The sequence below is a fragment of the Petaurus breviceps genome, unplaced genomic scaffold, assembly GCF_028583685.1.
Source record: "Petaurus breviceps papuanus isolate PSGF00001 unplaced genomic scaffold, PetGlider_PUasm1.0 140, whole genome shotgun sequence".
In the NCBI taxonomy this organism is placed as follows: Eukaryota; Metazoa; Chordata; class Mammalia; order Diprotodontia; family Petauridae; genus Petaurus; species Petaurus breviceps.
The window spans coordinates 43285541-43301500 of record NW_027185698.1 but is presented as its reverse complement, the minus strand read 5'-3'; the positions used below and the strand labels follow the sequence as shown (position 1 = coordinate 43301500).

The 15960-nt window shown below is 38.3% G+C and overlaps 1 protein-coding gene across 2 annotated transcripts in view; it reads right to left on the bottom strand.

Moving 5' to 3' along the window:
• ZFYVE28 (zinc finger FYVE-type containing 28) overlaps positions 1-15960 on the bottom strand; it is a 221647-nt gene that overhangs the window by 104955 nt on the left and 100732 nt on the right. For both annotated transcript variants that reach the window (XM_069071004.1, XM_069071015.1), the window contains exons 5-6: positions 10602-10691; positions 7788-7877 (exon numbers count right to left, since the gene is read on the bottom strand). In XM_069071004.1, the coding sequence (XP_068927105.1) occupies positions 7788-7877; positions 10602-10691 (180 nt within the window). The remainder of the gene's footprint in view (positions 1-7787; positions 7878-10601; positions 10692-15960) is intronic.

The window sequence follows — 15960 nt, the reverse complement described above, 5'->3', positions numbered from 1 at the left end:
AGAGAGAGAGAGAGAGAGAGAGACAGAGAGAGAGAGACAGAGAGAGACAGAGACAGAGACAGAGACAGAGAGAGACAGAGAGAGAGACAGAGACAGAGAGAGACAGAGAGAGAGACAGAGAGAGAGAGGAGAAGGGTTGGTGACAATTTCATCTTTTCACTTGATAAAGAAAGAAACAAGATAAACAGTAGCCACTCTTGAAAATCCTAACCAATATAGGAAAAATTAGCTGGAGATGCAGAAATGGGAACAACCTTGGGAGAAAGTAACTGCATTATCTTGGAGTTGGTAATAAAAAGAAAAAAAGGGGAGGGATGAATAGATAGCACAAAGCCTGGACTTTAAGAAAATCTACAGAAAAATTAGAATTCCACAGCTAGACATGCTGAAGGCAGATGAAAGCTCACATCTGACTAGCTCAATAAAATCTGCAAAGTGCTTTAAATACATTCTTATCTAATTTGATCCTCCTAACAACCTTATGAGGTAGGTACTATTATTATCCCCCATTTTAAGATGAGGGAACTGAGGCTCAGATAAATTAAATGATTTGCCCAGGGTTACACAGCTAGCAAGTGACTGATGTAAGATTAGATGCAGCTGTTTAACTACATCAGCAAACTGGAGAAGGACAAAAGACATTGTTATTTTTAAAGAAGGTGAAAATATGGGTCATGAGAAGTATAGTCAGACTGATATTTGCCCCTGGCAAAATTTTAGAACAATTTGTTAAACAGATTCTTTAGGACAATTTAGGGGAAAAAAAGATAACATGGGATCCTTAATAATAAGTCATGCCTAAATAACTTCATCTAACTATCTATAGCTACATCAAACATCTATATAAATATATAGTGATGTAAGGTATTTTCTTCACAGCCATCCTGTAGGAAGGTAATATGATTATTGTCATAAGGAAAGTGAGACACTGAATTTTTAATTTGTCCAGAGTCACACAGTAGGAAGGACAAGGGACAAGACTTGAACCCATGGACCTGGAGAACTGTAATTCCAATCATTCAAAGAAATATTGACAGGACTGCGTCATGCATGGGATTCCTTATGTTGGAATCAAGAAGGCAGGGGAGAGATGACTCCAAGCACCACTGAAGCAGCAGATACTGGCTGCTGCCCCAGAATCAGAAATCCAAGAGAGTTTGGAACTGAAGAGACAAATGGCAAAGACAGTGATTTCCTGTTGTGGTCTGGGGTCTCTACTAAATAGTCAGTATTCAGGGGAGATGTAAAAAAGGTCCCAGTCTTCTACTACCGTACTTATTGTCCCTCATTTCATTTCTAGTTTCTCTCTCTTCTTCTAACTACTCCCTAGATTGTATTGTAGGTCCAAAAAGTACCTCTAATAAAAGAGGAGAGGAGAAATTTATGACAATGTGTCTGTCATATCATTAACTTCCCAATTTGCAATAGTTTGAATCTCCCTATTAACAGCCTCAGCTGCTGTGTGAGTGAATCCAAGGATGTGACCCCCTAACTCAGCTTGTCTGTCTAGACATGAGTGGGTATTGTGGACATAAAAATGAAACAGAGTGAGCTTTCAAGAGATAACATGCTGCTTGCTTTCATTAACCTGGATACTGGAAGAATACATATTTCTAAAGGTTAGAAAACTGTACTAATAGTCATTTACAGGACATCTCTAATAAAAATTGTTTTCTGCATGAATGAGAATGTTAATTATAGTCTTGTGTAATTTATAATTTCATAGATTCTTTTCTTAGCAGCCTGGTCATCAGATAAAGTAATTGCTGAAGTCTTCCAAGGTAATTAAAATGGACACCTCTCTTTTCTTCCTTTGACTTGTAGTTTGAGCACTTTGTCCTCATCTTAAATTATAAATTGTGCCATCCTCAGCACATGACCTTATTTACTTCCAGGTATGCCATTTCTTATTTAATATTCTTTTACTCCCATCTTTACCCTTTGCCCCTTCAAAATCTAAACTCCATTCATACCTTAAAGTTGGCATATCCCACCTAACATGTTAACTTGTTTTCATAAAAAAGGACACAAGAAATAATATCAGAGGATAAATATAGGGAAAATGTTGCAGTCTAGGAGATATGCTCCTGGGTGGCCAAAATTCAAACTTGAAAACTTAAAATGTGGTATTTCAGAGACTTTGCACTATGATAATGTAGTATGATGCCATCCCAGTTCTCTCTTTCCCACCTTGGTGTCTTAGGCATTCTCTTGTCTTGGAGGCTGGTTTACTGAGAGCTATCTCTCCAATACCCCTCTCTGGGAGACCTGGCATACAGGTACCAAGAATGGGAGGGAGAATTTTTTGATGCTGTGGCACTATCTCCCTGGTGACCAGAGATGTATGTCTACATGTGTCTTGGTTGGGTGGGGTACCATGCAGGACCATGGAAGCAGGCGCCTGGACCTCACTTTTAGAACAGTATACCAGGGCTGCAACCTTGGATGTATGGGCAGGGAAGGAGGACACATATCCAAGTGGCAGTTCCTTGGGGTTCAACGAAAATTCCTTGGGCCTGCCCAGGAATCATTTTATGACTGGCCCAAGTATTTAAGATTTCCAGGAAAGCTATCCTGTTTCTGCTAATCAGAAGAAAATGGGATTTGGGTTTCTGGGGATTGGTCATGTTTAAAGGAAAGTTTTACATGAATAAAAATTGAATCAATCCTTTCTGATCTAGAATAAAACACAGTCAAAACACTGAGGAATAATTATTGATAAATACAGGAAGAGCTGTGAAAAATATGAATTAGATAGGAAAAAAAGGCCTGGTTTACCACATTAAAAAAATAAGTGTTCATCTAAATAAAGCAAAAATACCTAGAAACATATATATATTTTTTGGTCTATACATACTCTCTCTTCTTTAATATAAGAGGGACATGACCAATCACCCTTTGATGTGGGATGTGGATATTGGTCAATATTTTGGTTGAAGTTGCTAAACTGCTTTTTTCCCCCCACTCTCTTTTTGATATCTTTGTTACAGGGATGGCCCACTATAAGTTTATATTCAGAAAAGAATGTTATTAAACAAAAGTTATCAATAAAAATAAGATTAAAACTTTTTAAAAAGAGGTATATGTAATAACTTTCTATAACTATCAGTACAACTATCAGTGCATGGCTTTTTTTCCATACTGACACCAGGATGATTGTAAAAGTGAATAATTTGAAAAGAATTTCAAAGAAAATGAGTTTTTAGCCTCAGAATGACTTTTAAACCATGTCCTTGGTGGATGTAAGCTAGTATACTATATTCTGTTGTGGCCCAAGCATTCATCTGTACATACTTTATTTTAGAGGAGCACTACCTGGATATGTTTGACTCATTTCTTGTCTGAGGCTAGATGAGGGTCCTTGAATATAATCTCAGGATGATGGAGCCAAAAAATTGTTCCCTTAGAACTAAGAGGGAAGTAAGAATTTTTAGGGTGACATTAGCTAAGTGATTAATCTATTTCTTTTAAATAGCCCCATTCTTACTAATTCCTTTACTGGTATAAGCTGAAGTACAAAGATGGGAGAGGAAACTCTTATATTTTAATTAGAAACTGGCTTGACTTCAAAGCAAAAAATCCGCTTAGAAAATGAGATTTTTTTCATTAATGCAACTGATAAAACAGAAGGATATCATATGGTTTAACTCTTCTCTAAAAAGCACAACATTCACGTAAATTCAAAGCAACCCTTAAGGTTGTTCATGCCAGCAATCCCTCTCTTTGCAATCAAAATTATCAAAGAGCTCTGCAAAATCACTGTGGAATATTACTGTCCAATAAGAAATGTTGACTATAATGAATACAAAGGATACTGAAAATATAAATTATGCAGAGAGCAGCAAGCAGAACCAAGAAAACAATATACACAAGGACTAAGGTGATAGAAACACAAAGAACAACAAAACAGAAACTGGCGATATACTAACAATCAAACTTGGCCACAAAGAGAGTAGAGAAAGCGCTTTCTCCTTCCCCTGCCCTTCTGAACTGTCCCACCCAATGCTGCTTCTCTGCAAGAGAGGGGGTATGGGTGTGGAAGACCGTGTGGTTTTTCTGACCTATTGAATCTGATCTACTGGTTAGTTTTGCCGAACTATTTTCTCCTTATTTTTTGTTCTTTATTATCACGGATGGCTTTCTTTAGGAAGGGGAAGGATACAATGAGAAATGTAAGTGGTATAGAAACAGAAAATATCCATATACATTTACTTAATTAAAAAAAACACCTCAAACAAATGATTTTCTCAAAGTTTAAGTCAGGTTTTAAGCTACATTTTCTCTACTGCAGTAAAAAAAAAAAAGGCACTGCCTTTCGCTTTGTTCTTTTTTACTTTTTGAAAAAAGAACCTTAAGGAAAAGGAAACCTAACAATTTAAATAAACAAAGAACAATCTCACTGTTGCCTTGAGGCAAAGAGATATGAATAGGAATATAAAAATTTTAAAGCCTCCGGATGCAGGAATACAGTCAGTCTAATTTTCTTTGAATTTCCAAAATATTTCATTAACTAAAAAAAAATAACATGAATATGATTGTGAAGTTCCATAAATATTTAGTTGGCATTTGTATTTTTTCTAGAAGCAAGTTCCTCCTATGAAAAACTATAGTTACACATTTATTAACTGCACCTGCCATAGCTGCAACATCTGCTGGAGAAGCTTAAGGAAACTCTGATAATTATCTCTCCTTCCACATTAGCAAACACAGTGAAGTGAATAATACTGCATATTATTTTGTGGGAGGCGGTAGGAAAGAAAAGAAGCCCTGATTCTGAATAAACTGAATAATATAAATAAACTCCTAGCCTCTATTTTCAAAGGTTCTTCCCAAATCTTAAAAAACGTGCACCAACCCCGTATTAAGACAAATTACCACAATTACTTGAAGTTGGTGTCAACTGATCCCATGACCATATTTCCTTACAATATGACCCTTTTTTGCAGTAGGGAGAGAGAAACTCCTTGACTACTAAATCCAGACTACCTGAACCTTAACTATCTGAATCACCAGGCACGCAGGTTGCCCTCTTCATCCACCTTCTTTCACTAATGAAATGTGTTCAGGAGGAAAGCAGTCTTGTAAGGAGAAGGTTACACCATTCTATCTCTTCCTATCTCCAATTCCTCCAATTTTACAATAATGATGCAAAAAAAATGCTTAATTTCACTGCATTTTCCTTTTAGGCAATAAGAAAGTCTGAATGATTTTCCCCTAGGTTTTATACAGTTCTATGTCTCCATTTACTGGCCTTGCAGATTTTAACCTAGTCAAGCAGAAAACATTTAGATAACACCTACTCTGTGCCAGACACTGGGGCTACAAAGACAAAAAACAAACAGTTCAAACAGTTCCTCTCCTGAAGGAGTTTATATTCTGTCAATATACTGATACACGCAAAATAGATTCAAAATAAATACAGTGCAGGGTGGGGCAGAAGTGTGTAGTTAGGAGACCAGGAAAGGTCTTGTACAAAAAGATACTGGGACAATTTAAAAGCAAACAGGGGAGTCTAAGAGGCTGTAGGTGAGGAGCAAGCATATTTCAGTTATGTGGGACAGGCAGAGTACAAATACAGGGTGATGGGAAATGATGCAATATGGCCAGTTTGTGTACAAAAAGAGGAATAATGCTTCACAAGGATGTAAAAGTAGTTAGGGGGTCGGTTGTGCAGTGTTTAAACGCCATATTAGGGTATCTATCGCTGATTTCAGAGGCAATACAGAGCTATTTAAGTTTATTACGCAAGACAGTGATGCGATTAGGGGGTAGCTAGGTGGTGCAGTGGATAGAGTGCCAGGCCTGGAATCAGAAGGATCTGAGTTCAAATTTAGCCCCCTATACTTGCTAATTGTATGACTCTGGCAAGTTACTTTACCCTGTTTGCCTTAGTTTCCTTATCTGTAAAATGAGCCAGTGAAGGAAATGGCAAACCCACTCCAGTGTCTCTGCCAGGAAAACCCCAGAAAGGGGTCGTGAAGAGTTGGACTCGACTGAAATGACTGAACAAGAAGAAGGCGTGGTCAGACTTGCACTATAGGAAGCTCACTTGGCCAGCTGTGTGACAGAATAGGTTAGAGGGGGAAGAGACTTGAGGCAAGGAGACCAGCTAGGAAGCTATTGTTTTAGTAGACACAAGAGGCGAGGAAGTCTTGAACCAAGATGGTGGTCATATAAGTAAGAGACGGGAACTCATGAGAGAGATGTGGATGTAGCAACAAGAGTGAGGACGTGACTCTGTGCTTGAGCTGACACTGTGCGAAGGGTGGGGAGGATGGCAAAACTTCAGATTGGGGTGGCCAGATAATCTAATCCTCTACAGAAACTGGGTGCCCGGAGGAGGCGGATTTTTTGGGGAAAGATAACAAGGTCTATTTTAGACATGGTGAGTCTGAGATACTTCTTGGATGCCTAGTCTGAAATGTTCAAGAGGCTGTTGGAATTATATACCTAGAAGGAGTTTAGGAGGGAGACTTAGAAACTCAGGCTAGAGTACACATACACACATACATCTGGAGCTTCCTGCAACATATACATGTATGTGTATATGTATGTACACACATATATGGGAGTTATCTACAAAGAGATGATAATGAAAACCCTGGGAACTAATGAGGTCACTGGAAAAGAAGGTGTAGGGAGAAGAGAGAAGAAGATAGGAGAGGGGAGGGCAGAGCCTAGGGAGATACCCATAGTCAGAGCATGGGATAATAATGATAAACCTGTGCAGAAGCCCAGAGAGGAAGGGTCAGATAAGTGGGAGACCAACACCACAAAAACATGGAAAGGAGAGTGCATCAAAGAGGCAAGGGTGGTCATCAATGACAAATGCTGCAGAGAGGGAGGAGGACTGAGAGAAGGTCTTGGATTTGGCCAAGGAGAGACTTAAGACAGAGAATAATGCCCACTGCCCCTCCCTAGTACAATTTATCCTGAATCCCTGCAGTGTATATGCCAGCACCATGATTCGGTGTATTTGTACTTCCTGACTGCTCCCATCTCAGTTTCAACAAGGGATCTTGAGCCCATCATCTCTGACAATTCCACAGGGCTCTTTCACTCTGGGATATGGCTCTTTCTGGGACTCCTGAAGCAGATTTCTGTTTGTCACTGATTTTGTGCTCTGGGCATCCTGCAACCTGATTTTACCTGTGCTCCATCCCATGTCCTGCACTGGAAGCATGTGGGGACTGCCCAGTATGTATAGCTTTGTATGATAAAGCTCTGGTGCTTTCCTGAAGTCACTATCCACCTTGGTCATAAAACATCAAGTATTCCATTTTCAAGATACAATAATAATGGCAAAAGAGGAATATTGTAAAAGGCCTTTCATTCCCTACATCACAGTAGATTACTTCCATGGTTTAAAAAAGGTGGTGGCAATTTATCTTTTGGGATGTATTTTGGTGCTGTATCAAGAAAATTAGACTAAGAATCAGGAAGGCTTGGTTCTAATTCTGGCTGTATTACTAATGAGCTGTATGACTTGGTACAAGTCACTTTACTTTTCTATGACTTATTATCTTCATCTCTTAAATGGGGATAATAATATTTGCCCTATTTACTTCAAAAAGTTGTTGAAAATATTAAACATTAAAATATAAGTAAATGTCTTTGGAAAGCACAAAATTCTATGCAAAATGTAGTTATTATTTAATATCACCTTAAAACAATCCTGGTTTCTGTTGTCTTACATACCATATTACCAGATTTCCTCAAAACAATTTGCCTTTTCCAAAGGTACCAAATGAAATAGCGAAACCTCCCAAATATTGTCTAATACTTACCATACAATGGCTAATCTTGGAATTGTAAACATTAATGCTGGTTCATAGTCATCAATCATGTCTTGAGTGAGGTATCCAAGCTTTAGAGCTCTAGCCAATTAAAAAAAGAAAATTATTAATAACTTGTTACTTTTTCAGCAATACATTGTCCATACAAATGGACAGTCAGAAAAATTTCCATTTCAATGAGGGAAAAAATAAAGTAATGGCTGTCAATTTTTTGTTTTTTTACACCAATTCACTAATCCAAATGCAAAATTCTTCCCTCCTCCCCACTTCTCCATCCAGCTACACTGATCAAATTAGTAGGAAACAAACACCTTAGACAAGGAACTGATGTTACAGAGTATGGTTAACTCACCATTTTCCTTGGTGATGTCACTGTTAATAACTGATATCTTATAGCTGTATCCCCCACTCCACAATCCCCTGTAATATCACTTTAAAAACCTTTTGGGGAAGCTAGGTGGTGCAGTGAATAGAGTACTGGCCCTAGAATCAGGAGGTCCTGAGTTCAAATCCGGCCGCAGACACAACACACACACCGAAGAAAAAAAAAACCAGCTGTGTGACACTGGGCAAGTCACTTAATCCCAATTGCCTTCCAAAAAGCAAAAAAAAAAAAAAAAATTAAAAAACCTTTTAAATTTTGATTGGAAGGAGAACCACAGAAGGATCCTTTACTTCCTAAACCAGTTCACCAATGCAGGAAAGTTTTGCAAAGAAGTCAAGACTTTTAGAAAGCAACTTTCTGCTGTCAAAGCAGTATTATACTATTGGATCCAGAATTATGATCCCTAAGAAGTCCTGAATGAACAAATGAAAAGTCCTTTACTAATCTTTGAGTGTACAAACTGAAAAAGTAATATAGTCCCTCTTCTCTAGTAGCTCAAGTTCTAACTGGGAGAGCTATCACATAGAAGCAAGGTCAACTTCACGGCAGATGAAAAGGTCCTGAAGTCCCAAAGGGTTTGGGGCCAGGAGTGGATGACAAAGTCCCAGGTCGACAGGGACATAATCTGTCCCCTTTTCTCCACTTACACCATGACTACAGCCCAGGCCATTATCCCCTCCAGCCAGGGTTATTGCACTAGCTTCCTAATTAGTTTATTTGGTTCTTGCCCTTCCTCCCCCTAATCTTTTATTCACATAGTTGTTAAAATATCCTTCCTAGAGTACAATCTGGCTAAGTAATTCCCTTGCACATTTACCTTCACTGGCTCCCTACTGTCTCAAGGATAAAACATTAATTTCTCAGCCTGACATTTAAAGCCATTTACAGTCTGGCTCCTGTCTACCTTTCCCAACTCATTTCATATTTCTTTTCATAACATTTATAAAGCTCCAGTGAACATAATCCAAATTTAAGAATTCATTTTTGGTCTCTGTGCCTTCACAGAATGTGTCCCCAATATCTACAATGCTACCTTCTAGAATCCTTTTCTTCATTTAAGCCTCATCTACCAAATACATATAGTCTTTCCTGATACACCCCAGGCCCTCCCTTGCCTTGTAAATATTCTCTTCCTCCTCACATGACCTCCTATTTCCTTACATAAGGTTACAGTCTATATTCTCTGTCCATTTCCCCTGAAACCTGCTCTGATGGAACACAAGTTCTTGAAAAAGAATGGTTATTTCATTTTTGTTTAGCTACACTATCCTGTACATGTTAGGTGTTTAATAAATGTTGTCCAAATAAACTGAATCAATGAAATGACAGTCCCTGAAATATTGAATGCTAATTTTAATCTTGTTAGCTTCAACCCATCCTTGCTACCTGTTTGAGTTCTTGCTGATAGCTGCCAACTCCATTAAACTGTGTTTACCTTTCTTTATATCTTCAATATTTAGCACAGTTCCTGGCACACAGTAAGTGTGGAATAAATGCTTGTTGACTGACTGGCTGACAATTTATCTGTATCTAAATAATTTAACATAGGTCTCTGTTGCAGCAAGCACCCCAGTGTCCCCAAGGTGCCTGCTCACACAGGTTCTTGGATCTGCTTTGCCAAAGTAAAGCAAATCAAAATGGGTTAACAAGCTTACTTTAATCAGTCAGACATATATCCTTTACCTTGTTCAGGAGAAAAGGTCAGCACCCTGAACCTCAAAGTATACAGACATAATTATCAAGACAGAAACATCAAGTAGACAGATTTCCAAACTGTCCAACCATTACATCCATACCCAGTCAACATCTGGGTTACCACATTCTGGGTTTTTCAAAGCCGGGGGACTCTCAACAACGGCTTCCCATAATTCAGATCAAATCACAGAACACTTCTCAAAGTGAGTCCCAAAACAAAGCTACATATCAGGGCTTATATAGCCTTCTCCTGGCTCAGAGAATGTAACAACCTTATTGACTCACTGGCTAATCAAGAAGTATCTACTGAAAAACAAGCCTCCCACCCCAGGCTTCAGGTGCACATTAGCCTAGGGGCAGGGAAGATCTTTAAAATTTACATTCTTATTACATTGTATCTACTGAAAAAACAAGCCTCCCACCCCAGGCTTCAGGTGCACATTAGCCTAGGGGCAGGGAAGATCTTCAAAATTTACATTCTTATTACAGTCTCCACAAGAAAAATACTCAAAAGTTTCAACACTAATCTAGCTAGGCCCTACGTAGCTACAAGTAATGATTTTGGGTCTTTATCCTCCACAGAAAAGCAGAATTTCCCCCATCCTCACCTCTACCCATCCCTTAGGAAATGATATTTCATAATAATCAGTTACTTGTTTATCCTATGAAAGATTAAAATGCAGGAAACAAAAAGCATAATGAATTAGTATATGTTATATTCTTACCTCTCCACTGTTTCGCAAAAAAGCACGATTACCTCCTGTTGTACATAATATTCTTTTGGTGATTTTACTGGTACCATGGCTGAGACATAACTACAAAGACAACAAAGTGTTATGTTTTAATTACAAAATGCTGTAATTTTGTCTCTCCAAATAGCTTAATATATTTGATTAAAGTCAAATAAACATTTTAATTTTAACACCCTTTTGGGTGAGCAATTTCATAAATGCAGCAATTTTTAATGAGAATAAAAATGAAAATAATTCATAACTATAGTTGCTTAGTTACTGAAGGAAGTGACAGATCTATTAACTGTTTTCTAAGTAATAATATTCTGAAATATTAATATTGGCTTGAATTCCCTAGAATTGTTTACTTCTCAATGTTACAGAATGGTTTGTTTTCTCTAATTTCTAATAAGAAAACAATTAGAAATGAGAACTATAATACTGTGATTCCTATGAAAATTTTAGGTTAGGTAAAACATCACTATGTGAACACCAAAATCCAAAAGAAATAGCAAACTGGTTGCAGGAGTTGAGAGTCAAGTCTTGTATTAAGTACCAATCAAGTGGCAAAATGCAGGACTATTTTTTAATTTAATCTGTCTCCTCAAACCTTTGCCACTTTCTTGATGGCTGCATGCATTCCCTATCTCCAAAATGCATTTATGGTTTCAATCTTGTTTTTTGCTCTTTTTATTTTAGAATTTGTGTTATAGAAGGAAAGGAAATCCAAGTAAAGTTTGACGTGAACTCTAGGCTTTAAGGGAGCAGATTTTCAAAGGGTTCACAGAAGGGATTATATGGAAGTCTTTCCGAGAGGGAGGTAAAGCTCTCAAGAAATCCTGAAGATGGAGTATCTAGGTGACACAGTGAATAGAGCACCAGCCCTAAAGTCAGGAGGACCTGAGTTCAAATCCGGCCGCAGACACTTAATACTTACTTGTTGTATGACCTTGGGCAAGTCACTTAACCCCAATTGCCCTGCCCGCCCCCCTCAAAAAAGCCAAAAAATTAAAAATCAAAAGAAATCCTGAGGAAAAAATATTCAGTAACAAAGGAAAGGAGCATTCTAAAGAGAGTGAAGCAGTTACTGGCAGGTAGATATTTTTGTAATTTATTTATTTTTTTGTTTACACCATTCATTTCCACAAGATTTTGAATTACAAATTTTCTCCCCATTTTTCCCCTACCTACCACCCCCAAACAGAGATCCCACTGAATCTCCCCTCCCCCAATTTGTTCTCTTCTATAACTTCCCCTATTTCCCCTCTGACTTTCCAGTAGGGCATGGTGGATCTCTATGCCCCAGTGCCTGTATATCATATTTCCTAGTTAGATGTAAAATAATAATAATAATGTTTTTTAAACATTTGATTTTAAACCTTTGAATTGCAGATTCTTTCCCTACCTCCCTCGTCACCCACCCTTACTGGGAAGATAAGCAATTCAATATAGGTTGCACATGTGTAGCTATGCAAAACATTTCCATAGTAGATATATTGTGAAAGACTGACTATATTTCCCTCCATCCCATCCCACACCCCACTTGTTCTATTCTCTACTTTGATCTCCCTTTTCAAAAGTGAGTGCTTCCAATTTCTCTCCCCCCCAGCCTGCCCTCCCTTCCATCATCCCCCCTCTCATCCCCTTCCTCCCTACTCTCCTGTAGGTTGAGATACCCTATTTAGTGTGTATGTTATTCCCTTCCTAATCCAAATTCAATGAGAATAAGGTTGACTCATTCCCTTTTGCTTTCCTGTTCTTCCCCTCCATTGTAACAGTTTTCCCTTGCCTCTTCTATATGAGATAATTTACCCCATTCTGTCTCTCCCCATCTCCTCTCATTATATTCCTCTCTCACCTCTTAATTTCACCTTTTAAGTATCATCCCTTCCTATTCAATTGGTCCTGTATCCTCTGTCTATGTATACCTGTACACATATAAACACATACATATTCATACGCCCATATAGACATAAATGTATGTGTACATACACACACACATTTCTATTCCCGTCAACTATTCTCATACTGAGAAAAGTTTCATAAGTTGCAGTTATCATTTTTCCATGTAGGAATGTAAGTAATTCAACTTTGATAAGTTCCTTATGATTTCTTCTTCCTGTTTACTTTCTCATGCTTCTCTTGCTTCTTGTATTTGAATATCAAATTTTCTATTCAACTCTGGTTTTTTCATCAAGAATGCTTGAAAGTGGGGCGGCCAGGTGGTGCAGTGCGCAAAGCTCCAGCCCTGGAGTCAGGAGGACCCGAATTCGGTTCTGGCCTCAGACACTTAACACCCCCACAAAAAACTAGCCGTGTAACCTTGGACAAGTTACTTAACCCCAATTGCCCTCCAAAAGGAAAACAAACAAACAAGCAAAGAATGCTTGAAAGTCCTCTATTCCATTGAATGACCACATTTTCCCCTGAAACATGATACTTAGTTTGGCTGGGTAGGTGATTCTTGGTTTTAATCCCAGTTCCTTTCATCTCCAGAATATCATATTCCAAGCCTCTTCAATCACTCAGTGTAGAAGCTGCCAGATCCTGTGTTATCCTGATTGTGTTTCCAAAGTATTCAAATTATTTCTTCCTGGCTGCTTGCAATATTTTCTCCTTGATCTGGGAACTCTGGGAACCTGGCTATAATATTCCTAGGAGTTTTCTTTCTGGGATCTTTTTCAGAAGGTGATGGGTGGATTCTTTCAACCTCTATTTTGCCCTCTGGTTCTAAAACATCAGGGCAATTTTCCTTGAGAATTTCTTGGAGGATGATTTCTAGGTTCTTTTTTTGATCATGACTTTCAGGTAGTCCAATAATTTTTCAATTATCTCTCCTGGATCTATTTTCCAGGTCAGTGGTTTTTTCAGTGAGATATTTCACATTGCCTTCTATTTTTTTCATTTGTTTGGATCTGTTTAATAGTTTCTTGATTTCTCTTAAAGTCACTAGCTTCCATTTGCTCCAATCTAATTCTGAAGGAATGATTCTCTTCAGTGAACTTTTGAGATTCTTTTTCTATCTGGCAAATTTGTCTTTTTAAGGCATTCTTCTCCTCATTGCCCTTTTGAGCCTCTTTTGCCATTTGAGTTAGTCTATTTTTTTAGGTGTTATTTTCTTCAGTCAGGTTGTTGACTCTCATTTTATAGTTTTCTTGCATTATTCTAATTTCTCTTCCCAATTTTTTCCTCCACTTCTCTTATTTGGTTTTCAAAATCCTTCTTAAGCTCCTCTATGGCCTGTAAGCAGCCTATTATTTTCTTGGAAGCTTCTGGTGCAGGAGTTCTGACTTTGCTATCTTCCTCCTGTTCCATGCCCCTTTTGTACCCAAAAAAGGAGTCCAAAGTTGGATTACTGTGCTTGCCTTGCTTCCCTTGTTTGCTCATTTTTCCACTCAATTTCTTGACTTTTGAGCTCTTTGCCACAGTAGAATTCTGCTACCAGAGCGGGGAGCTTTGTCCCAATGGCTGGGGTTTTCTCAGTTGCTGGAGCTATTAGTTAGGAGGTGCCTTCTCTGAAGTCTCCCCATGCTCTGGCAAACTGGTCACGCACTCCAGGACCTCCACTCTAGAGTGCAATCCAGATCCAAGCAGGTTAAAGCAAGATTGATTACCCCTCAGAATGGTTTCTTTGTCCCCCTACAATCTGCAGGCTAGGAGATCTGAAGCAGCCACGTGGTAGTGGCTACATGGCCATCATGCTTCAGCTGCTTCTCACCCCAGGGGCAAAGGCCAGACCACACTCTTGAACTCACAGGTCCCCAAGTCCACACTGCACTGATCTCTCACTTTGTCCTTAGCATCTATGAATTGATAATTCTGCAAACCACCATAGCTACTGGTGATTTGAAGTCCCTCCAGCCAAAGGCTGGTTCTGGCCACCCTGACGCTAAAACCTCTGGCACACACAGGGCTGGGCTCAGCTCCCAGAGTGTTCTGCTGGCCACTTCCTGCCGGCCTGCCAGGCTGTCCTCAGCAGGAAGTTAGCTTCTCTGTGTCATTTTGTGAGTTCTGTAGCTCCCAATTTTGTTCAGAGTCACTTTTTACATGAATTGGAGGAGGTGGAAGCAGGAGCTCCACAGAAGTCCTGTTTCTACTCTGTCATCTTGACTCCATCCCTGGCAGGTAGATTTTTAATAATTTTTTTCTTCCATATTTTTATATCACATTCATTTCTAAATATTTCTTCTCATGTAAACCTATTAATTGAACTAATTCTTAGTAACAAAGATTAAGAAGGAAAAAATGAGTATCAAACTCAATAAACATACTGTGTTAGCACATCCTTAATCAACCACCTCTACAATGAAGGGAGGGAAGTGTTTTTCTCAACATGTTTTTAGGACTAAAATTAGTCACTTTAATTATGCAGCATTCAATTTCAAGTTTTTGTTCTGCTTTGTTGTTTACATTAACAGTCACTGGGTATATTGTTTTACTGGTTTGGATTATTTAATTTTGAATCAGTTCATATAAGTCTTCAGGTATGAAATCCCAGAAATCACTTTTGTTGCTTCTTATGGTACAATACTAACACACTATTCCTTGCTGCTGTAAGAAGTATGGCTATAAACAGTTTGGTGTAGGGGGGGGGGCCTTGTTATTATATCCTCAGCTAATATGCCAGAAATGGGATCATTGGGTTAAAGATTATGGAAATTTTAGTCTTTTTTGCAGCTTAATTCCACATTACTTTTTAGGGTGGTTCAAACAATAGACAGTTCCACAGTGATTTAGTGTACTGGTCTTCTCATAGGTTCTTCAACAATGACTTCTTACATATTTTGTCATCCTTGCCAATTTGCTGAGTGCAATGTGAAACCTCAGTGTTTTGAAATACATTTCTCTTACTACTAGTGATTTGGAGTAAACTTTCATAAAGTTAATAGCTTGCAATTCTTTTGAGAAACTTTGTTCATAAACTCTGATCACTTTTGCAATGGGAAATGTCTCTTTATTTGATGTTAATTTGTTAATACTGTACATGTCTTAGAAATTAGTAACAGTGTTATCTGACATGCAAGCTTTTTCCCCAACTGAAACTTTTTCTGTTTTTTTCTAAATGCATTGATTTTGTTAATAAAAAAGCTATTCAATCCACATAGTCAAAATTACCTATTTTGTCTTTCGTGGTATCCTGTAGCCCTCATTTGATTAAGAATTCTTGCCCTAGTCAAAGTTTCATTGCTTTGAAAGGTACTCAATTCCCATCATTCATAACCTTTTCCATGGCATGACCAATCACATTCATGTCCCATATTCATTTTGAGCCTATTGTGATATGGTATAAGCCCATACTGTCATACAGATAGATAGATAGATAGATAGATAGATAGATAGATAGATAGATAGA